The sequence below is a fragment of the Phalaenopsis equestris genome, unplaced genomic scaffold (genome assembly GCF_001263595.1).
Source record: "Phalaenopsis equestris unplaced genomic scaffold, ASM126359v1 Scaffold000002, whole genome shotgun sequence".
NCBI lineage: Eukaryota > Viridiplantae > Streptophyta > Magnoliopsida > Asparagales > Orchidaceae > Phalaenopsis > Phalaenopsis equestris.
Window position 1 is genome coordinate 72,867,142 of NW_018164444.1, and position 24,700 is coordinate 72,891,841.

The 24,700-nt window shown below is 32.1% G+C and overlaps 1 protein-coding gene across 2 annotated transcripts; it reads left to right on the plus strand.

Annotated features, from left to right (window-relative positions):
* Positions 1–1,647: 1,647 nt before the first annotated feature.
* On the plus strand, positions 1,648–24,700 carry LOC110034004 (dolichyl-diphosphooligosaccharide--protein glycosyltransferase subunit DAD1). 2 transcript variants are annotated; one of them, XM_020738231.1, is made up of 7 exons: positions 1,648–1,748; positions 1,832–1,951; positions 6,084–6,190; positions 6,282–6,329; positions 23,327–23,414; positions 23,499–23,542; positions 24,300–24,700. In XM_020738231.1, the coding sequence occupies exons 3-7, from the start codon at positions 6,107–6,109 to the stop codon at positions 24,381–24,383; spliced, it is 348 nt and encodes a 115-aa protein (XP_020593890.1). In that variant the 5' UTR covers positions 1,648–1,748; positions 1,832–1,951; positions 6,084–6,106; the 3' UTR covers positions 24,384–24,700. The 2 variants fall into 2 exon arrangements, with proteins under 2 accessions (XP_020593890.1, XP_020593897.1); XM_020738238.1 differs by lacking the exon at positions 1,648–1,748 and having other exon boundaries at positions 1,755–1,951.

The window sequence follows — 24,700 nt, forward strand, 5'->3', positions numbered from 1 at the left end:
CATAAATTCATTTTCAAAACACAATAAAAAGTTTAATTATACAATTCACTTAAAAGTGAGAATCGAATGTGTTAGAGAAAAAGAAAAAAAACTAATAAAATTACAAGTAAGGTAATAATGATATTATTTTTAACATTAAAATGATGTATGTCTCGCCCAAAATTATCATCTATTGATGTTATCAATTCGCGATTACTTTCAGTAGTGGAATCAACCTGACCGTCAATCCATCAGAATATGTCACGTTGTTTTGCGAGTCTGCAGGGGCATTTGTAAAATTGTCGACCATAGCTATGGGGTTGATGTGACCTCAAAAAGGAAGCCTTTAGCTCGCAGTGGCATAGAAATCTTCGGGTCGTTCCTAAAATTATGAAGCTCATATTTCCTGAAAGCATCAAAATAAAATCCATTAGTCAATTATTTTAATTTGTAAATTATATGAAAAAAATCTGAAAACAATAATAATAATATATCAAAACTAGCAAACATCAACTACTAGTGACAATTATAAAGTATCATCTCGTGAAACCACATAATTACCCTACAACCTAAAATACTACAAACAAATTGCAAATTTTATAATAGGTGTTCTTGCATCTTTTTTTTTACAATAATTGTTTTGGAAATGAACCCAAAATTTAGGCGGTAGATATGTTGGATTGAATTCTTAATGTCAAAATGATGAGATATTAAACCACAGAATAAAGGTTAATCAATTAAATAAAACCTAAAATAAAATATACGAATTAAAAAATTAAAGTTACAGTATTTGAATAAATTGCAGATAAGAAAATATCAAATTCTTAAATCATACGCTTGCTATCGCATTAGTAATATGTTCCCCCAATTTTGTTGTCTCGCTTGCACATTTCCAATATATAGTACAGGTGATGGAAGTCTCATCGTCATGTTGTGGCAAAGACTGCCTTATACGACATTCAAAAGTTTTATGTCGGTACATGTTCTTGATCCTCATATGCCAAATGAAAGTTAATGTTGCTACGAGAATGGTGTCTGCGATGTAATTGTGGAGAGTCATCGTAATAAACACAATCTGTATATACTTACCGAATTTATAAGAAGACATATCACAGAGCATTACCCTTTTTTTTTAATAGTATGAACAATATTATTGGCAGTACCTAATGTGAAACAGTCATAATAGATCCATGAAGTCCATGAGTTTTTCTGAGTTATTTCAAAAGATCAATGAATACTTCATGTCTCATTCGAAACATATTACTTAATATTTTTTGGGATAACCCATAAACAACTCTCAAACACATTTGTCGCTAATATATGAAGATGTCATACATGCGACCGACTAATATTGTAGTACTCGTAGATCAAGTATATGACAATCACAAATATTCTTCTGTGTTTTCTTTTACTTGCATACATGTTAGACTGATATCCACTTATTCAACTTGTATCCATGATAATTAATATTTCACCATTTAAGAACAATGAAGACTGAATTAAATATAATAAATTATTCAAATTTAAAATAAAAGAAATTTATCATATTTAAAAAATTAATCAAATAATTTATATTATATAATATAATAATAATAAACATATTATAGTATTAGTTATATAAATATTATATATTTTTATAATTTAAGTTGTCTAATTAGTATAATCCGCTTGCCCTCTCGGAAGCTTTCGGGCTCGGCCACAAATTCTCTTCTCAAAATCTCAAAATCGCAAAATCGCAAAATCGCGAAAAGGCTTTCGGCCGGGGAGAGGTTAGGGTTTGCCGTTTTTGTTCGTTTTCTAACATCTACTTCTATTTTTCTTTGATACAGTCTCTTTATCCTCTGCGAGTCAGCCTTTGCTCGACTGCTCGGTATTGTTGCTCGGTTGCTCGATATTCTCGCTCGATTGCTTCTGTGGTTACCGAGGTGTTATCTTTGAGCATCCTTCTCTAATATTTCATATTTATCACCAGGTTCGCCTCTTAGCTTAGTTTTCTTAAATTTCTTTTAGTTTTATTTAGATTTTACGAGTGAAACATATTTTTTGAAGTTTTTGGGAGTGAAATCTCGCATATTGCATCTTGATCTGATTTTTTTATGGATGAGACCTGATATATGGGCTTTGGTGTGAAATTTGATTCGGCTACTGTGCATTTTGTGCTATGATTCTTACAGGTTTAAGCATCATATAGGTTTAATCATTTGTGCTGTGATTCGGCTATTGCCTCTATATCCGATTTTATTATAGATTAGAATTGATAATAAGGGTTTTTGTTGTGAACTGTTATTCAGCTATTGTTCGTTCTTAAATTTCATTTGGATGAATTGTTATATAAGTTTCAATACACTACAGGTTTAACTGTTTAAGCAGTTTGGGTGCTACTCTTTGTGTTCAAAGTAGTTAATGTATATTGCATAACTTTACGGAACCTGTATACGCCATCACTTTACCTTACTCACACATGACTTACATTACATATGATCTCATTATGTCTGTATACTGCATCAGTTTGATTTGGTAAAGCATAGTGCTATTGAGTGAATGGCCGTCCATTTATAAATTTCGCTTCTTGCTTATGCAAAATGACAGAATTTGTAGTGAAATATAAGAGAAAAGAAGATGCATACCTTAAAACTTTTCATGCATGATTGCTTTCCTGAAACTCTTGCTTAAGTATTGGCCTAATTCAAAATATTTGCATCAGTGATATTTTTTTCACAAGAATTAGATTTCAAGTTCTTTAGAAGTTGGAGGATGTTTTATCTCATCAATTGTAACAATAATGATGAAAAAATTATGAGCAGGACATGAATGATATTTTCATGATCCATAGTAGGTGTTTGTATGTTGCGAGTTGACTATTGTGCATTTTCAAGATCAACTGCCATGTGTTATATTTCATTATTATTGCTGCATTTCACTATTAGATAGCTGGTTTATTATTTCTCTCAGTTTTTATGTTACTACTTACTAGTTACTATGCCTAGGCTGGTTTATTATTTCCCCTAACACTTCACACAATGTCACTTCATTGGGTCTGGTGGAAATTCTTCTCTTTGATAGCATGGAGAAGCGTCAAGCTCAGCTACATGAGCTTTCTTTGGAAACTAGTTAGCAAATTCACCTTGTTGCTTTACTTTTGGGCAAGTTTGCCCCTTGTGCATACAACAATCATAAAAGAGAAAATTGATTATGCTCACTTCATAATAGTAGAAATTAGAGAAACATATTTGCTATTTATTTTTTTAGAAAATATGTCATATTTCTTTCAATTACAAAATATCCCTTTTATGGAGTAAACAAATTACTAGAAATGCTCTGTCAACTCGTTGTCATGTATGAAGATTTAATTTTGTGTTAAATTAAAAGTTTAAATGACTTTAATTTAAGTGCTACTCAATAGCGTGTAAATATGTCTGAATTAGATTTTTCACAATCTGAAGCATCCTGCAATAAGTTGCCAGCTAAAGTTCAGAATAAGAATGAAAATGCAAATCTTAATTCACAAAATATAGAGCCAAAAGTAGTGCATGAAGTTTTGTCAGAAGTTGTCATTGATAATAATAATGAAGAAGTCATTGCTTAGAAAGGTAGGGAGAGGAAGTAAACAGCGTGAGAGTATTTTGTGGAGGTAACTTTTTCTATTAACGGGTCCCAACACCTTTTTTGGAAATGCAATGTTTTCTTGGAATGACACTATATATTGGCCTTTCTTCACATGCAAAAAAACAACATGATACTTTTTTTTAAATATTTTTTTAATTAGAGGGATTGATTATCCCTGCAGATTTACTTGGCAGCCACAAATTCAAATAATTGAACTCCTTGTAATTTAGGGCAGGCCTACTTGCAAATGCTGAATATAAAGAATAAGAATATCATTGGATGTCTGCTTTGTCATTGCTATGTACGAATTTTTTTTCTCCATGAATCTAAAGAGAAAAAATAATAAAAAATTTAGGCCTGGTTAGCAAGTTTAGAGGACAAATTCTCAAATAAAAAAAAAATAATAACGATGATGATGGAATTGACACAACCTTCATTCCAAATCTCTCCAAGAGTAGAAACATACACATTCAATAGCTAAAATGGACCAACAAAAGATATAACTCCCTTCAAATAAATGGAGAAATTTCATCAAGCGAAGACAGTGAGATCATAACCCTTCAAGAAAATAAGCTGGGTCATGTCTATACCTCAATTGAAACATGAAAAACATATACATTCGCACATTTCTTTCTCCATAAAAGTAAACGAAAATTTTATTTTTCTCTTTACGAAACTCTAAATATAAAAACAATGCAAGAAGACTCGCTTCTCTGCATTCATCAGAAAAACATGCAATATATAAAGACTTCAAGGGAGAAATTATCAAAGCCCTGAAAATGCTTTGCAAAAGTTCCTATCATAGTTTTTCCTTCGCATCCGAAAATCTTATATTAAAGAAGCGAGAAAGCATGAAAACCCAATTTCGAAAGGCAAGTCTACCAAGTTGTTTCTAGCACTCATTTATAAAACCATCCAAGATTCAAATATATCAGAAAGTATTCCAGAAAATATATCAAAAAATAGAGAGAAGAGTCCAAGAGAGGAATATATCCAAAAATAGGAATCAAGAAAATCCTAGTTTCTATTTCGAAACCGAAAGAAGAAACTCAAGTTTTTGTAGACGACGGGCCAATGAGAGAGGAGACAAACCCAACTTTTGGCTTTTGCATGCTCCTTGGCTCCTGCCTCCTACCTCCTTGCGCTCGAGAAGAAAGGAATGACTCCCTCAAGAAGAGAGGAAGGAAACAAGACTTCGAGAGGCGGCTAATGAACTAAAAAAATGCGAAATTAAGTTTAGATTGAGAGTCACACACATGTCTTTTCACCATTTATACGAGAGATTTTTTTAATTCATTTTAATAAAAATGAATAATTTAATATATATTTTATTTTAATTTTTTTGTTAATATGATTTTAGTAAATTATAATTTTTATTGGATTCTTTAAAAGTAATACTCATCAAATGTACATGAATATGTATATGATATTTTTTATTGGATTTAATTTTTTTAAATAAGATTTAATTTTTTAAAGTATGATAAGTTTTTTATGTGTGTGTGTGTGTGTGTGTGTGTGTGTGTGTGTGTGTGTGTGTGTGTGTGTGTGTGTATATATATTATATGTTTGGCCTAATTCGAGTTGAGCACATACGAACAAATGTTTGTTCGTGTTCAACTCATTTATATTTCATACTTAAAAATTTGTTTGTGCTCATATGAGTCAAACACGAGTTGAACTAGCTTTCGCGAGCGACGAAACTATTTGACAGGTGACGAGCCTATTTGACAGCCCTACTCACAGGCAATCATAGCCCCCTTAATGCTACTCAAAGTCTGCATGTCCCACCATACCTTGCCCTATTTTTGGGATCAACTCTAAGCTACTCGCATACCCGCGAGTGGGGGCAGTGGCGAAACCAGAGAAGCGAGGAGCACGCCGAATTAACAGGGACTGTCAGGGAAATAGATATATATTTTTTTTGTAAGTTTTTCATCTACTTACCTCATGGTGGTTATATTTTTTCTTCGTTGAGGAATATAGCATTAAACGTCGACCATCTGATGATCCGATTAGGAGAGTAGATGTTTTAGATTCGACTTGTGTTGAGAAAGACAAAGGTAGACCTAGGAAAACGGGTTTATCGTATTAAAAATGATCTTAATTTATTAGAATTAATTTACTATAACTTACTATAACTAAATGAAAATATGACACAATAGGATGCAATGGAGAAAAAGGATTCATGTGGCTGACCCCACGTAATGGGGTTAAGGCTTTGTTGTTGTTGTGGAGGAATATAGCATAATATCTCCGCTGGATGATTCTTATCATTTGTTCTTTGCGCTTGATCTATTTGTTATCCCCTTTTTTTATTCTGGATGGCTTCCGTGTTGTTGCTGTTGTTGATGTTTGAATTCTTTTTCATGATGCGTGGAATGCCGGTTGTGTTGATTTCATCATCATCATCATTATTTTTGTATTGGAGAAATTATCCTCTGATCTTGCTAACAAGGCCTAAATTTTTTATTGTTTTTTTTTTCTCTTTGGATTCGTAGATAATAAAAATTCGTAGATTGCAATGGCAAAGCCGGCATCCAATGATATTCTTACTCTTATTCGCTCTTTACGTTCAGCTTATGCAGCGACTCCTACCAATCTGAAGGTATATATATGCTCTACAGAAAGACTTGGTTTCCTTTCTCCTAGCTTTGACTGATAAGGCAGAGCTGAAAGCCCCTTTATATATTTTTCAGATTATTGATCTTTATGTGATTTTTGCAATTGCCACAGCTTTTATTCAGGTATGTAAATTGATTTTCTTTTACCTTTTTGTGCGTTTTATGACCAAGTAAAAAATGTACTCTCTTTTAGTTGAATTTTATTTGAATGACACTATATAATGGCATTTCTTCACATACAAAACAGCATGATCTTTTTTTTTTCTGATATTTGTTTAATTAGAGGTGTTTATTAGGAGCACAGCTTCCCTGCAGATTTACTTGGCAGCCACAAATTCCAATAATTAAACTCCTTGTAATTTAGGGCAGGCCTACTTGCATGAAAAAGCCTTAGTCCTTGTTATTATTGGAACCTCATGCATCGATATCCTCTAGCTGCAAACAACAAAGAAAATGAGATATACTATTGTTTGATTGAAACAATTGGAATTGATATCATCGAAACTCCTTAACTTGGTGGTAAAGCATTAACTTAACATATTTCAATTTTGAGGCCAGGCTCTTTCATTATCAGGTATAGTTTCAAAGTGGGAAAAATCAAATTTCTTGATAAATACAAGTATAATCAATACCAGATTGCTATTTTTTTAATATTTAGTTATATTTATATTGCTTGATTTAATTTTTTGTGTACATTTGATTAGTTGTACCTTGTTGCTGTGCTCATGTAAATTTGAAGAAATACACGCGTTACTTAATACTATATCAATATCCTTTTGCTAGAGTTATGAGTTATTTGAACTGAAGCCACATTTATTGAATTTTATGATTGAGTGTAAGTTAGCTTGATTTAATCGAGTTTGTCCAGTAACGTGTCATTGCTCATTGATTTTGATCCGATATTGATAAAATTTTGGTTTGATATTTTAGTTGTATTCGAGCCTTTCAGCCCTTCTTATATAGAACTCTGAATTATACAGTTGTACATGTATACATGCAATTATATATTCATTCACTAACACTCATATTTGCATTCTTATAAATTTAGTTGATTTTTATCTCATTCTACTAATTCCAGTCATGGCTTGCTATGCTCAATTTTGGCCAAGATAACACTTATTAATTAACCTGTTTTCCTCAGATAGGCAACATTGGACGATATTAAAATCTTTGACTATTAAAGAAAAATTCATATTTCAAAACCCTAATAGTTTGGATATGTTGGTGATGATTCTTTCGAGTCCCGCTGGCATCGCTTTCATTTTCTATTTTTGTTTTCAATTTTTTCTTTTATTTTTGAATACATGTTTGGTCAATATAATTATATATATATATATATATATATTTAACGTAGTATTATATGCGATCTTATAATAATTTAATGTACGTGTACATGTTATTTACTCAATGAGAATAATCTAAAACTTCTATATGCATTTACTTTTACTGTACTTTTCAAGGTTTAATTTTAATTTTACTTTTACTTTATATTCTTAACATACATATCTGTTTGTTTGAGGATCATCATTAAAATAACCTAACAAACCCTTCTCAATATTATCTCGTCAGCTCAACGATTAGCGATATAAATATCATCATTGTCCAGGGTGGAAAGACCTTTACCTGCCTCTGACTGATATTATCCCGTTGAAACAACGTTTAACGATCTAAATATCATAATTGTCTGGGTTGGTCAGCTCTTTTTACTTGCCTCGGATCAATATTCTCCCGCTAGCTTAGAATGATCATATTACAATTGTCTAGGGTGGTAGAAAAATAACTACGCGCGCGGTATATATATATATATATATATATATATATATTTTTAAAAACAAATCAACTTGTTTTTAAAAATATCAAAACACCTAAAAAATGTTTTGGGTGCTTTTGAAAACAACTATAACAACTAAGCATGCTTTAATTCAAATCAAAAAATAAAGGAAAAAAAAAAACCAAACAAAAACCAAAATAATACCAAATGGAACCTTATAGCAGTACCTATAAACGAAGTACAACAGTTATTTCTTAAAGTCAAAGGATTCTTGATGATTTGAGGAGCTTTGTTGTGCATCACCGTTGATATTTAATTGTGATCTAATACATATTAAATCATGATTTATGCTTTAAGTTTACTTGAATCATTGTATACAAGAGGATAAGCACCTCTCCACTATCAAATTTGCTGCTATGATTCTGTCTTTTTCATTAGATGTGTATTAATCAAGTGGATAAGTACTTGATCAAGTTATTAAAGTTTCTGGGAGGACTAGCATCTTATCATTAATGCTATGTATTATTTGGAAGAAAAAAAAAAGAAACAAATATATATATATACCTACACTCGTTTTCAGATTTCTGTTTGGTTTATGGTTGATTGTAAATCTTAGCAGTAATGTTTGATTTGTGTAAAATTCATTTTCGGATTCTAGATGGGAATTATAATTTTAATCCGGTGAACAGCTTTGGGGTTGTGTCTATCTTCTCGTGTATATTTTTCATTCATTGCAATCGGTAATCTAGATTAAAAAAAATTTGGTTTTGTTAAAATTGATTGAATAAGGTTTTTTATTTTGATTTGGATCAGATTTGATTAGTTTGGTGTCGAACATGCAAAGTCAAAATGAGCTGGTTTCACTAGTTCCAAATAAGTTGATTAAATTTTCTAATTGGTTTGTCTTTCATGATTGTTGGGCTGGTTAGTGCACACATTATAATATATAAAATACTTGATAGGTAATTGGAGCTAGTTTAGGCCATTAATGAAAGATTGTCAGGAAAATTATTGTTAAAAAAATCCAGACTCAAAGGCATAATCCTCAAATAGTTATAATTAGTTTTTAGCATTTAATATTAGTTACTACATTAGATATTTGTTGATTGTTTCTTTTTGTTGCAATTAATCCATGATTAGAAATGGATTACATTTTTTGTGAGTGGATGACTTCATCCTGGTCTCTATTCAGAATGATAAGCTGATTAATTAGGCTAGGTTGGTGTTAATTCAATAATTACTTCAAGCTGACTAAGCATTATTTGTGTATCTTGCTCGGCTAAGCTGGAATCAATTATTTTATGTGTTCAAATTAGTCCAATCCCAAATCTAACAGATTTGTAGACTAATGTCCTCATAAGCATGTAAGAAATTTTGTATTCCAAACTTTGCTTTGAGCATTTTGTTTCTCTACGAGAGATGATATGCTTAGCCACTCTACCATGCGCTTTTGTATGGCACAACATTTTTGTGTCTTGGAGCTTTCAGCGATAATGAATGGTGTAGTTTTGAAGTTTTTTTTTGTTTTTTTTTAATTTCAATTAAATGGAGTTGCACTACAAATTTCCATTATAGTTAGTATTATTAGTGGCATGGTGCAATGTATGTCGGGGCCGAGGGTAACTATAATGGAAATTCACAGTGCAGCTCCTACTGCTCAAATTTTCTGCTTGGCTTCTGTTATAATGGAATTTTGCAATAAGAAGGCAGAACAAAAAGGAAAGGGATTGAGTTTTTTTTTTCTCTATCTAACGAAGAAGTTAGATGTAAATTGTTTATTCTATTTGTTATAGATGATATTTTTTCTTTGATTGTTGATACCAAACGATTTTCTCTGTTCTGTTGTAGCAACAAATTCGAAATTCTTGTGCCAGAAAAAGACATTCTATCGTTTCCCTTCTCTAATAAGTTGTAAATAGTTGCTGTGCTGTTTTCCTTCTCTGATTTGTTGTAAATAGCCACTTTGAATTCTTTTCTGGATTCTACAGTAAGGTAACCTTAATGTATATGACTTTGTGTTGTTGGTTTCAACAATTTAGAGCATTATTTGAGGTATTTTACAAGCACGACAACATCATTGTGGCTGAATATGCCTACTGTATTAGTTTCTTGATTCTAAACAATGTAAAAAAGGGTGAGAAAGGCTAACATATGGGCTGGAAGCCTGGAGGTTATAAAATGTACTACTGCCAGTGGTTATGAGAGGGAATTAGGGTGGATGATATTCGATGGTTGATGAAAGAAGAGAGAGATAAAGAGAATGTAGAAAAATTGAAATCAAATTCTTATATAGTAATTCAACCAATTTATAAGAAATTACAGGAAATTATGACTTTTTTGCAAGTGAGATAAACTTCACAAAATAAGATATCCTACAACTAACAAACAACAACCACAACAACAACAAGCCTTTATCCCACTAATTGATTTCGGCTACAAATAGAAAACTAGATAATTTTAAATTAAAATATAATTAAAAAATTTATTCTAGTCTAGACTTTGTAACTCAAATGCAAACATATTTAAAACAAATTTAAAATTAAAACTCATTCTTATATTCTTATAATATAAAAATTGATCCAACAAATTAGCAGACTTTAGATATTGATTGTCAAGCCTTTGATTGACTATTTATCTTTCCTTGTGGACTCCTAAGGATACATTCTTCATTCTCGTTGGTGTGGTACGAGAATCACCGTTGTTTGCAGTTTTCACTTAGAAATTAGACAGTCCAGAATTATCAACTAAGCTTCATCTTTTGGTCCCTTCACAATTTGATGCCCAAACTTTGATGAAAGCTTCATTTTATCTACATTTGAAGTTATGGCTGATCATTCTTTTTATGATTTGATCTTTGCATCAACATTATTTGGAAGGTGGGAATGGGAAAAATTTTGAAGTTTAATATAATGTTAGAGAAATAAAAAAGTTCATTTGTAGAAAGGGGATCTTGAATGCTTACATGTATAATGGAACGCATGGCGCAAAAAGGATGGATAAGATGACCTTAATGTGGCATTTTTTACTCACCCAATTGATAGGAACTCAGATGCCGGTAAAAGATTATTTATATCCTGGAGTTTCTGTTTTATTTTATTTTTATCTTTTATATTAAAGTTTGTAAATTTAGATTATGATTCAATTTTGTTTGTAAAGTATATGGACAAGAATTATAGCAGCGCCTTTTGTGGAATATCATGACATATTGAGGTTCATTTAAGGAAACACTAGAAAGGGAAATATGTGTGTTTAATTGAGTTTTGTTATAGATTGATTGTATGAAATTGTCTTCATTATCATCATAATCATTGTTTGTAATTTTGTATTCCATCTATTTTAGACCAACTTTATTAACGCATCCACCTTAGCATTCTCTTTTTCAAATTTAACTTCTGTATTAGTAATTTATTACGAACATTGAATGATCCATATAATTTCTCTGGAAGTATGAAATGGTTGGCTTTGGGTAAAACTTGTTAGATACTTGTTATGAGTTAATTTTGGGATATACATAGTGGATGTTAAATACACTTTGGTATGATTGAGAATTAGTTAATGACATTCAAATGATTGAATTTGAAAAAGGAAAATGGTTGGCTAAAGCAATGGTTTTTTTTTTTGTTTTTTTGAAAGTCTTATCTTTAGTTGATTGGATCCTGAATGTGATTTATAGCTGATTCTTCAAGTAAAATATGTTTTATGATTCAGTTTTTGGAATAAAAACATTCAAGGCATGGCCTTCGTGTTCTTTACTTGAAAATTATAAAAAATAAATGAAATGGATCCTTTTGTTGGTTCTATTTTCTTTTTCTTTATTTTTTTTCTGTTTCTTACATGTTTACATTTTTAAAAGGTTCATCCATGCAGTAATTGTAGAAGTTAAAGGATTGTTTCTTGCTTTTTTCGTTATCAACAAGTTGTTTATTTAGGAACCATCGTGCTACCATAAACGCCCTTCCATTTTAACATTGGAGTTAGAATATATCCCAAATCATTTATCATACCAGCATCACCTCTTTACATAAGAATGACCTCTTTTTAGATATGATTCTTCTTTTAGGCTTTATTTGGATTGAATGAAAGTGGAGGAAATGCATGAAATCCTTGTGATATAATAGGTTGATTATGAAATCGCAACCTTTGATTTGAACTTTACAACCATTTTTCTTATGCTCAAATTCCTAGCAACCAAGTGCAACGTTAATGTCGTTGCATGAACAAATATTTTGAGAATAGCCTTGCTATATTGCTACAATCCGTCCTTAAAGATATTCTGGCATATACTTGAAGTAATGAGAGATGTTTTTTAGCTGCAGTGATATGATCGCTGCCATCTTAATCATGCTTGTTATAAGTCTTTGAGCTTGTTTATGTACCTTATATTAAGTTTAAGGACATAAAGGTTTGTTTTCTACTTTATCATGGCTGATTTTTTTTTTTCATAAAAGCACCAAAGATAATGGCATAAATGGTATTATTGCATTTGTGTGTTCTACTATATCAGGGTCAGTTCTTTTCAAAAAGATGCCAGGATAATGGTATAGATGGTATTTTTGTGTTCGTTTGTGTTTGTGCGCGTGCGTACGCGCGAGTCTAATTATCATTTTCAAATTTGACTATCATATCACATTTAATTTCTACTTTTAATATCATACATCATTGATAAATTCTATCTCTAGAAGTTTGCTACTTTTCTTTAATTTGATTATCCTTTTTTACATCCTTACACCTTTGCATAATTGGTTCACTTCTAGCATGCACATTGAATTGGTGATAAGTCACATTTTCTTAAAAGCATGCTTTTAATGAGTGCTACTAGTGTAACATGTGGCAATTAAAAAGAGTTGCCGGAGGAAAACTAAAAAAAAAATTCTAGCTCTTGCCAACAACCATTAAACGAGACACAATCTACACCCCTTTCTGTAAGAATAATAATTCAACAAGAACTCTAGGCCATGTTTGGATATCTCATAAGATTCCTATATAGAGAAGTCATCTTTTCTTAAACAATACAACTTGGTTCTGAATTTCACTTCAGCCAGTGAACTGTTTTGGAATGCAGTGCTATGATCTTTCTAATTGACTGGAATTCTATTTTTCTTCTGAATGATTTTTAAGCTAGTCCTTGTTGCTTTAGATGCAATATCTTGATTTTTGGGATTTGATGTAGTTTAAATAGTAATTTTTTTATTGAACTGAATTCCTTCTAATGATAGTATTCATGATCATATGTTATAAGGGGATGATTACTGTAAACCTATTGAGTAGTGGTTAAGCATTAATTGCACTTGATGGGATTTTAAAAATAATTCAATATAGTTTTTATATCTCGTATAACCAGCTATATTTAGTGTTTGTTTCTAGATTTATATATGAGAAATTGATTAAGAACACTTTGGTCAAAGATTGTGAGGGTCAAAATTACTTTTTCCCTAGCCTAAGTAGAGAGAATATCATATTGGAGAAAATTTAATATTGTTCTATGCACCCCTTAATCATTGATTAGTTTTTTAAGAAAGTCATCATTATAATAATTACTATAATAGACACATTTTCCAGATATAGTAAGTGGAATGATTAAATTTGGGAATGATTTACATCATTCTCCCTCGACTTGTTATCAATGAACATGACTGTTTATCATAAATCTGATGAAACTCAGGCTATGTGGCATCAAACTTTACTTTATATTTTTTAAACTAGCCTCGTTAGAAATTATTGGAGATAGTCTTCTTTGATTAGAAATTAAACCAAGATATTCAAATGACCATAATCATTAGTTTTGTGGCTATTATTGTTGCGGTAAAGACAAAATTAGTTTGGATTATTTATTTTTAGTGTCAAATATTTGAGGCACTTATGACGTTGTTTGTTAGAGGTTGGTGGCCGTCATATAGATGAAGGTGGATGGCTTTGGGGTTTATGTGGAAGGGGGATATGGTTGCAAAATTTTGTGTTTTGAAGGAATGTTCATGACAAGGAGATGAAGGGTTTAGTAATATTGGGAATAAGGCTACTTATTGAAGAAGAATTTTTAGGATCATTATCTTATTCTAATACGAATTGATAAAGTTTCAATTCAAGGGATTCATTTCTTCATAGCAGTGTTGCGATGGAAGGGAGGGATAACATGGTGAATTGGTGCACAATCCAAGGGGTGTAAGGAAGAGAAGAAATGGCACACATCCCTATGAGTGAGAGAGAGAGAGTTATTTCAGGTAAATTCAAATTTGAGGGAGGATGCCCCAGGTTTGGAGAGGTGAGAAGGGAAGAAGATTGTGGCGGAGTCTGGGATTTCTTCATATTTGATCACCAAAATTTCTATCCTTACTCATCTGTCTTGGTCCTATCATTGCAATTTCAAGGGCCTGTCTACCTTTTTTTTTGCCATAATTGGTTACCAAAATTTCTATTTTTTCTCATTTATCTTGGTCCTTTCATTGCAATTTCAAGGGGCTGTCTACCAATTTTTTATGGCAAAAAATCCAAAAGAGTGGTACAAAAAAATTCATTCCAGAGGGTCAGTGGTCTCAATGGAGTCCAAGATTTCGGTAAAATTTTATTCCGGCACTTGACCTTCTTTCAGCTGCTGTGCCAGGCTGGAAGTTACAGTTTTTCCTGCCAATTTGCTCTTTTTTAGTCAAGTTAAACTTGTTTGCATTCCAGCTTTGTGGGTCCGTTTCTTGCAGCCGATTCCAAACAACTTCTAATTTTCCAGCCAAGTGCAACCTGCATTTTATAGTCTAGGACCCTGCAGTTCTGTCTTTGCGTTGAAATTTGATTTATTATGGTCTTATTACCTCTCAAAGAATCATCCAAACAAATCTTTGAAGAAGATCAGCATATTTATTGAAGGGGAGTTGCAGCTTTTGAAAGTAAGAATTCTCCAGTTTTCTGCAAGCCATGATGGTGGCTGAAATTACCAAAAAATTGAGAATTGACAGCTACTTTCTAAAGCCCAAATACTCATTTTTTGGCGTAGAATTTTTTTACGCTTACACAAGAATCCATTGGGAAGCATGTTTTGTGATTGTCTAGACTTACAAAATAACATAATTATTGTTTTTTTAGGTTTATTGTCAATAGCAAGTTATATCATAGAGTACTTGTAGTGGTCTAATCTTGTGAGGACCCGAAGGGACACAAAATCCATAGGAAAAAGAAGTATTGGTCTTGGTGGTAAAAGGGAGTGCTTTTTGTGTAAGAGATTTTTTATTCAACTTCAGTTCTCTTTCTTTATGCATAACGGTACTATTATTTAGTTGAAAAGAGAAGTGTTTTCCATCTTTTACAAAATTCTCTCATTCCTTGTGCTTGAAATTAAATGAAGCGAAAATATAATGGAAAATTTAATTAAAATTTGCATCACATACATAAATATCAAAGAAATAAGCAGTTGTCCAGTCAAATAATCGGAGAATTAGTTTTGAGACCATTTTCAATATCAGTATGGATATATTTTATCCTTTTTAATTTTGGGTAATTTGATTCCATTTATTGCATTAATGGAATATTGATGTTGTAGTGGGAGGAATGTTTTCTCATATTAATGTTGGGGATAACTTTGAGAATTGTTACACAACCCTAGGGATAGAAAAAGAGGAGCAAACGGTATACAACACATGGGGAGTGGCAAAGAGAGGATGCACAACCCAATGAGAAAAGTTAAGTAGGCTTAGTTGGGGAAGTGATCTTTATGCAATGGATGTATCGTCTTTAATTTTCATTCTTCAAATAATTTGATTCCATTTATTGCATCAATGGAATATTGATGTTGTAGTGGGAGGAATGTTTTCTCATATTAATGTTGGGGATAACTTTGAGAATTGTTACACAACCCTAGGGATAGAAAAAGAGGAGCAAACGGTATACAACACATGGGGAGTGGCAAAGAGAGGATGCACAACCCAATGAGAAAAGTTAAGTAGGCTTAGTTGGGGAAGTGATCTTTATGCAATGGATGTATTGTCTTTAATTTTCATTCTTCATATATAAGGTCCTATTTATTTAGTAGGGGTTTAATTCATATCCAAAATTTTCTTGCGTTTTTTATTCTAAGCTAAATGAAATGAAAATGCATAGTAAACCCAAATAAAACTCATCTGACAGACATAGTACTTGAAGATTATTTGTCCACTTACATGATAATGAGTTTGGTTTGGAACTAAAGTGGAAATCAATGTGAATGATTAAGTTTGTACTTGCATTATAAGTAGCTTGTCAGTTGTAAACTTCCAATTTCTCAGAATTGAATCTAGTTGTTTTGTCATTTGGGAGTAATAGCTAATTGCCACAAGTTGAAGAGAATTTTACAGGCTTTCTAGGTTTTTGATAGCTCAATAGTTGGATGAAATATTACATCTAGCGTTCGGACTTGGAATTATGTTTGGAAGCCAATTGCATGTAGACACCTGGCTGGACCCCACTAACCCAAAAAAATAAGAAATTTGAGCCTGAAACAATGACCCGACCCACTCCGAATTAATTATTACAGCGAGGGTTTATCATTTACAGTGCGCTTTTTACTGCGACCTTTTTCGATTTAGGATTTCTGCGAAAGAGTTTATGCTCCTATGTCTCTCGTTCACTCCACCAACTGCCTCCGTCACTTGCTAGGGCTGAAAGACTTCAAAATATTAGGGCTGGCAGTTTTTGTAACTACAATGTCACATTCAGATGAATTCATTCTTGCATAGTTCTTCGCCAAATGAGCTTTGGGGTGCTATGATTATCAACTTCAAAGCCAATCAAATTTTAAGTTATTAAAGTTTAGAAATTTACTTATTGTGATCAATCTGTATTGTTGATAAATTTGGTATATTTATTTTTTAAGAAATGTCTTGTATAACATTTCAAGTTTTGTTGAAAATAGATTCGTTTGATATTTAAGTGGCATTTGTTGGAAAAACCAATGTAATATTCCATATGCTGAGTTGTTTGTTGGTTTTTTGTTATATTAATGTAGAATTTTTTAACTTATTGCGTATTGAAAAAATCCTGAAGTGGAAGCTTTATTTAATCCTCTAACAATACTGATATGATATGTCCTCATTATTAAGGATAAATGGTATATATATATATATATATATATTTATATATATATGAAGTTTTAGGTGAAACTTATTCACAAAAATATTGAATTTTATGCGTAAATTTGTTATTTAACTTGCTGTGTATGAACTGATTACTAAAGTAATAGTCTTATTTAAGCCTCCTAACAATGTTGATTGGTGATGATTATAAAAATTTATGTCTTAAGTGCCTTCAGAAATATGCTGTACTATTGAAATATTTATTCTATTTTTCTGTTGTGTATGGACAGTTTCTTGAAGTAAAAGCTTTATTTAATGCTCTAACAATGTTGATTGGTGATGTTTTTAAAGTTTTATGTTGCCTTTCTTCACCAAGTTTGTGAATTAACGACTAATTTCTCATTAACTTAAGGTGTATGGACTTATTGTGGGCTTTAAAAATTCTGACCGCTCTTTAGGAACTCTGCATTTATCTTTGTCATTTTTTATTTATTGAGAGAGCTTTGAAAGGTCAAATTTTTAGAAGACAAATTATATTGTAGATAAGACCGAGATTTCATCTTCATTTTGCGGAACTTTTTGCTCTTTGAGGTTTCTCATATGTGTAAGCCTCTACGGTTAATTATCCCTTCCGATAACAGAAGAACACTTTTGATTAAGGTTAATCATTAAAAATTGAATATTCAACATATAATTGTAGTATACATGTAATATTTTAAATTGTAAAATTTATCACTTGGAGCTTAAAGCAGATGGTGGGGAAATGAAGACGAAATTGGATCAAGATCCTATGATTCCATCATTCCGGGTCATCATGGTCCCCAACCTACTTAGTTAGAGGAGGTAGTTGACTATTTCTGACTGTAGAATACTTGTTAGTAACCATAAGTTGTGTCGTTTAAGGGATATTTGTAAATATGGGGTGGAAAACCTTAGCTGTCAGAAGACTTGTGCCAATTAATTGTACCCTTGTGATTTACAATTCGAAGGATAGAAAGTCATTGAAGAATATACAGGTTGCGACCGTGACCGTATATAATGACGCCATTTCGCGGCAACTACCCGATCAGAAGGCTCTGGCCGTAGCCACTACTTTGTAGTGTCATTTAGCAGCGAAACCACACGAACAAAGGACTTGGGCCACGCCTTTATTGACATGTAATTATTTTGATTATGAATACAATGATATACTTAATATGTCATTAGTTCTTTGTTAGTTGAAGTAAAAAATTTGCACTCTCAACAAACCGTTGCGGAGGGTGGATTGAGTTTACTTCAAGTCTTATGTGATTTAATTTTAACTTGAGTATTTTAGCTGATTACTTTGAAAATCTTGATTTGAACATTGCTAAATTTACACCATCATAGGGGTTTTATTGCTTGATTTGAATCCTATCAACTTTACACCTTGCTTGCAAATGACCATATTTAGTATTAACAGGTGATCATATATGAACCTCGTCAACTTTGTTTTGCTTACAAAGGATCGAGCTCATATATATCTTTCGAATTTATTCAAATTGATTTTGAAATTTAATTTTGAAAATGAACCATTTCGGTTGAAATATTCTATCAACTCAATCATCATTGGGGATTTATGCATTTTAGACTTTTATATTTAAATGGGCATTTAATTTTATTAGTGTAGCACAAGTCTTGTTGATTCTATCCTTGCAAGGAAGATGATCGGATTATGTGATTTGTACTTATAAATTTTATTTTAGGATTTGAACGTTTATTTCGAATATAGTAGACTTGCCAAGTCTACTACTTGCAAAGAGGAGGATCGAACTAGTTGGGTGGGACTTGCAACTCTATTCTATAGACAAGACGACCTGTTTTGATCGTGCAACATTCTTGAACCTAATATTTGAGCATCCAATACATTGGTTGGAGCACATGTACGCTTTCAATTTTGATATTATGCATAGATATATGATCATAGTGTTTTACGACCTTTAAAGCATAATGTGATGTTTTAGTCATTTGCATATAACTTGACAACACTTGCACAATTACTTGAAATATCGTGGTTTGCTTGTACATATTTTCAAGATATTTTTTGAATTCAATCATTATTTTTATCATAGTACATGCAAAATTACATTTTTGGGCTTTAAGAGGGACCCCCTTCTGTCTACTAGCAAGTATATTGTGAATATGGTGGAAATATTTTAAAATTTTACAAGAGCCTCATATTTGAATTATTTTTCATCATTAGGAGCCTAAGTCTGAAAGTTCGCTAAAAGCCCATAACTTCAAAATTTTTAAAACCTTAAGAGTCTAAATATTAAATGCTAACATCCTGATATTTTAAACCTTAAGAGCCTAAATTTTAAAAGCTTGAGTTTTCAATTCATTTTAAAATTCAAAATGAGTCGTATTTTATTTTATCTTTTAAGTTCAAAGCTTTAAAAATTTTAAAGTTCATTATAAGTCTAAATCATAAAAAATTTCGGTTGCTTTATAGTGTCAACTCCCGTTAAGGGGCACGGTAGAATACTAGTCTTCTCAGCTATATCAAAAGAATTGTTGGTCAGTGTCGTGAGGTACTGCAGCTAGAAGCAAAACGAAAAATTTAATTTGCAATCTTAAAGGATGAAACTTGCCTTCGATATGCTTGTAGGAAAGGTTTGATCGCAAATTAGTATTTTGCGAACGGTATTTTACTTTCCCCGAACAATATTTTACTTTCTCCGAATGGTACTTAATTTCCACGGACGGATTTTTGCTTTTCCCATGGACATCCTCTACCTTTGAGTTTCTCCAAACAAGTTCACGATTTTCCAAAACGGTGTTTAATTCTCACGGGCGAGTACTTGTGCTCTCCCGTATGAAGATTTTTGAAAATAACTCTATTACCCTCAAAGTTATACATTTGTGCTCTCTTCGCTTGGAGATTTTAGAAAAATGATCATATTGCCCCAAAGTTATACCTTTTTAAGCTCTGACGTGTATTTCAAAATCTTCATTCGTTTTTAATGATATGGATTGACTTGGAGTTACACGTTTTTAAGCTCTGGCGTGGATTGACTTGGAGATAGATCTTCTTTTTGTTCTTTTATGTTTTTATTTGATTCAATTTTTTGGTTGAAACTACTATTTTTGTTCAATCAAGATGGTTTGTAAGAAATTTTCAACTTTAGCATCTAATTGAACCGAAGAACTAGCGCATTTTCTATCCATAAGAGAAACTTAAAGGTAGAGGATTTCTTGTTTTTTGGAAGGGACTTCACCAAACAACTTAGGCTAGGTTAGATTGGCAAGTGTACTCGGAACAATGATGGTTGCTTCTAGCTAATGAACTAATGGAGTGCCTCACATCGTTGGAGGCATCAAATCTTTTGACTAGGTGAAATGTTCCCCCCACATAGTTTTCATTTTTTTTCCTTAGTCCTGTCAATTCAATATAAGTTCCAAAATGTAATTTGGGAATTATGAAGAGATTTCACGATACAGCTATTCTCCATTTGTATATCAATTATTTTCTTGGCGTGTCCCATTTTTTTTCCTTATATTGCTTTAGTTACGGTCAGTGATATAGAGTACCATGTAACAATGTACATCATTTTTTGTTTCAATTATAATGACATTAACGATTGACATGTGGGACCATTAATATGGTACAACTGTAATGATTTTCCATATTTTTTTAAACGATTTGTTTTACTTGAGACCCAAACACGTGGCTAGGTTCTTTGATCCCATTAGCGACTTTGGAAGGTGAGGTTGATGTTACATAGTGGTAGCTAAGTAAGCAGGTGCGTTAATTCCGTTGTAATAGCCATTCAGATGGTTTATTTTTATTTTGGAGAGTGATCCAGGTTGGCTCCCAGCCAATGTGATACATATTGATGTATTTATATAAACATGTATTTTTATCTCTGGAATTTCCAGCATTCTCCATTTAATTTTATATTTGCATCTATTATTTTATATAGGATTAAAACTCCTTATTGCGCTATTGATTGTGATCCACTACATGGAACTATTTATAGATTGAATTTCATCATAATTTAATTTTCATTTGAACTTGTTAAAAAGCCAAAGATGATTGATGACATATAAAGAAGCCCTCTTAGCAATTTAGTTTTATTCATGAATTTCATCCATTAAAACCATTAAATTTACAGTTAATTTCATCAATCACTGGTAAGTTTAATTCCAGGCCATTTGAACTTCTTTTCTTTGAAATTATAATTTTATTCTCATTCAATTGGAATCAATTTTTGAGAAATTTGGTGTGATGATTAAATGATCTTGTATGTTCTTGAATGTTGTATGCTTGGGGATGTTATTAGTAGAATTCAAGTTGGTTGGTTGAAGTGGAGGAATCTTTTGGGCCTATTGTGTGATAGCAAAGCATCGCTTGGACTGAAAGGAATATTTTATAAGATGGTGGTGAGGCCTGCAATGCTCTATGACACTGAATGTTGGGCCTTTAAAAGTGAAGCATAAAACTAAGTGTTGCCAAGATGAGAATGCTTAGGTGGATGAATATATCCGTGATCGGTTTGGTGTAGCTCCAGTGGTGGAAAAAATTAGAGAGGGTTGTCTTAGATGGTTTGATCGCATTAAATGCTGACCATTTGATGATTCGGTTATGAGAGTAGATGTTTTAGATTTGACTTATATTAAGAAAGGCAGAGGTAGACCTAGAAAGACTTGCGCTTATTTTATAAAAATGATCTTAATTTATTAGAATTAAATGAAAATATGACACTCAATAGGATGCAATGGAGAAATAGAATTCAATTTGTTGAAATGTTGTATGCTACCAGTTTGGAAGGTTAGGTTGATGCTACATAGTGGTAGCTAAGTAAGCAAGTGTGCTAACTCCGTTGTAATAGCCATTCAGATGGTTTATTTTTATTTTGGAGAGTGATCCAGGTTGGCTCCCAGCCAATGTGATACATATTGATGTATTTATATAAACATGTATTTTTATCTCTGGAACTTCCACCATTCTCCATTTAATTTTATATTTGCATCTATTATTTTATATAGGATTAAAACTTCTTATCGCGCTATTGATTGTGATCCACAACATCAACATGGAACGATTTATAGATTGAATTTCATCATAGTTTAATTTTCATTTGAACTTGTTAAAAGCCAAAGATGATTGATGACATATAAAGAAGCCCTCTTAACAATTTAGTTTTATTCATGAATTTCATCAATTAAAACCATAAAATTTACAGTTTATTTCATCATCACTGGTAAGTTTAATTCCAGGCCATTTGAACTTCTCTTCTTTGAAATTATAATTATATTCTCATTCAATTGGAATCAATCTTTGAGAAATTTGGTGTGTGATTAAATGATTTTGTATGTTCTTGAATGTTGTATGCTTGGGGATGTTATTAGTGGAATTCAAGTTGGTTGGTTGAAATGGAGGAATCTTTTGGGCCTATTGTGTGATAGCAAAGCATCGCTTAGACTGAAAGGAAAATGTTATAAGATTGTGGTGAGGCTTGCAATGCTCTATGACACTGAATGTTGGGCCTTTAAAAGTGAAGCATAAAACTAAGTGTTGCCAAGATGAGAATGCTTAGGTGGATGAGTATATCTGTGATAGGGTTGGTGTAGCTCCAGTGGTGGAAAAAATTAGAGAGAGTCATCTTAGTTGGTTTGATCATATCAAACGCTGACCATTTGATGATTCGGTTAGGAGAGAAGATGTTTTAGATTTGACTTATATTAAGAAAGGAAGGGGTAGACCTAGAAAGATTTGGGCTTATTGTATAAAAAATGATCTTAATTTATTAGAATTAAATAAAAATATGACACTCAATAGGATGCAATGGAGAAATAGGATTCATGTAACCAACCCCACTTAGTGGGATAAAGGCTTGTTATTTGTTGAAATGTAGTATGCTACCAGTTTGCATGAATATCTTCAATTTTTTAGTCTGAAGGTCATACATTCTCCTCCTTTGAGAAAGCCCGTCCTATATGTTCACTAAAAAATGCTTTCTGCTAGCATGCAAACATTTCTTGCTGCCATTTTATTAGATGTAAGCATTTGAATCCCCTAAGTTAAACTACTACTTCATCTGTTTGCGGGGGTGTTCGTAGGCTCTTTTTGGCAAAGTTTTTGGTTATAAAATTTTGTTTGAAAGTTGTTTTCTGAAAATCATGTCTTAATAAGTTTTTCGGAAATAGAAGAAGCTGCTGAAGGAAAAATCGAGGTTTCTCAAAAATAATTCTGTAAAAGTATTATTGCCAAAGTAACTTTTCCTACTTGCTGTATAACGAAAAACTTTATAAAAGCTCTTCTAAAGATCCCTAATTTTCTTATTGTTGTAGCGCAGGTGGTTTACATGGGAATAGTTGGATCGTTTCCTTTCAACTCTTTCCTTTCGGGTGTACTCTCTTGTGTGGGCACTGCAGTGCTTGCTGGTATGGTATTCTTTCTCATCTGAATGATGTTTTCAAATCCTTATTTCTCATGGCGGTCTGTTGTTCTTGATTGTCAAATTCTAGTCTGCCTTCGCATTCAGGTTAACAAAGAGAACAAGGAATTTAAGGTATGCATTTAACCTCGTTGCTTTTTCATAAACCTAACCATTTTATTAATTGGGTTGGGTTACTGAACATGAACACGACACTAATAAACCACACACAACATGAAAAAGACCTGTATTGTGGCTGGTTATTATCCCTCCTACTTGAAAAATGCGCGGCCGTCTAATTTGGAAACAACTCGAGAAATAAATAAAGCATAATAATTTAACTAGTTTTTTAATAAAAAAAGAATTTAATATTTAAGTTATTTCTTCATGTCAACCAACACCCATCTTGCTTTTCTTTAGTCACTTAGGGTCTGTTTGGTACTGTTTTTTGTCTTTGTTTTATTTCAGACCGTCACTACAATTCTATTTGAGAAAATGCTTTATTTTTGTTTTTTAGATTTTTTTAATTTTTTTTTTTTGTGGGAAGTTAGTTTTTATAACCAAATTCGTCGTGTGGCCGCTGTATTGAAAAAATTAAATTTCTTTAATTCGCACTCCACATTTTTTAAGAACTTGTATTTAAGAAAATTGTTGTCTATTATATTTTTTGAGAAAAAAAAGTAATTTTTTATAAATCTCACCTGAACTTTTTAAGAAGCTTTTCCCACCATTTTTGTACAATCACATTTACAAAAAAAAAAAAAAAGGCTGTAACCATCCCAAAAGGGGCACTTATAGAACTCAATTTTGAAGTGGGATGTAATATTTTTGACATTCTATTTATCAGTGGCTCATGGAGACTGACTTCAGACGCATCTAAAAATACTTGCAGGACCTCCCTCCAGAGCGTGCTTTTGCTGATTTTGTTCTCTGCAACCTTGTCCTCCATTTGGTGATCATGAACTTCCTAGGCTAATATGCTAAAATTGGCTTGGGGATGAATCATAAATACTTCCTTCGGCGTGAGGAAATCGCTCATTTTGGATCTTTGAAATTTTATTGAAGACCTTGATGTTATGTTAGTCTGATAGATTTTGTTTTAAAATAACTGATGAGACACACCCTGTTTCTTCTTCCGAGAGCGCTCAGTTATTGGGACTGATTTATTTAAATTATGGCTTGCGTATGGACCTGGTTCTCCAACTACTGCTTATTGTGTTTTGCTTTTATTCATGTCATTGATCTTATTTCAATTTCAAATGAAAACATGCGCCTCAAATTTCATTCAAAATG

What these genes read in the sequence shown, in the direction of transcription:
- LOC110034004 (XM_020738231.1), top strand. Translation starts at nt 6,107, where the DNA reads ATGGCAAAGCCGGCATCCAATGATATTCTTACTCTTATTCGCTCTTTA. An exon ending in CGACTCCTACCAATCTGAAG is followed by an intron (nt 6,191 to 6,281) that starts GTATATATATGC and finishes TATATTTTTCAG; the next exon opens with ATTATTGATCTTTATGTGAT. An exon ending in TTGCCACAGCTTTTATTCAG is followed by an intron (nt 6,330 to 23,326) that starts GTATGTAAATTG and finishes GTTGTAGCGCAG; the next exon opens with GTGGTTTACATGGGAATAGT.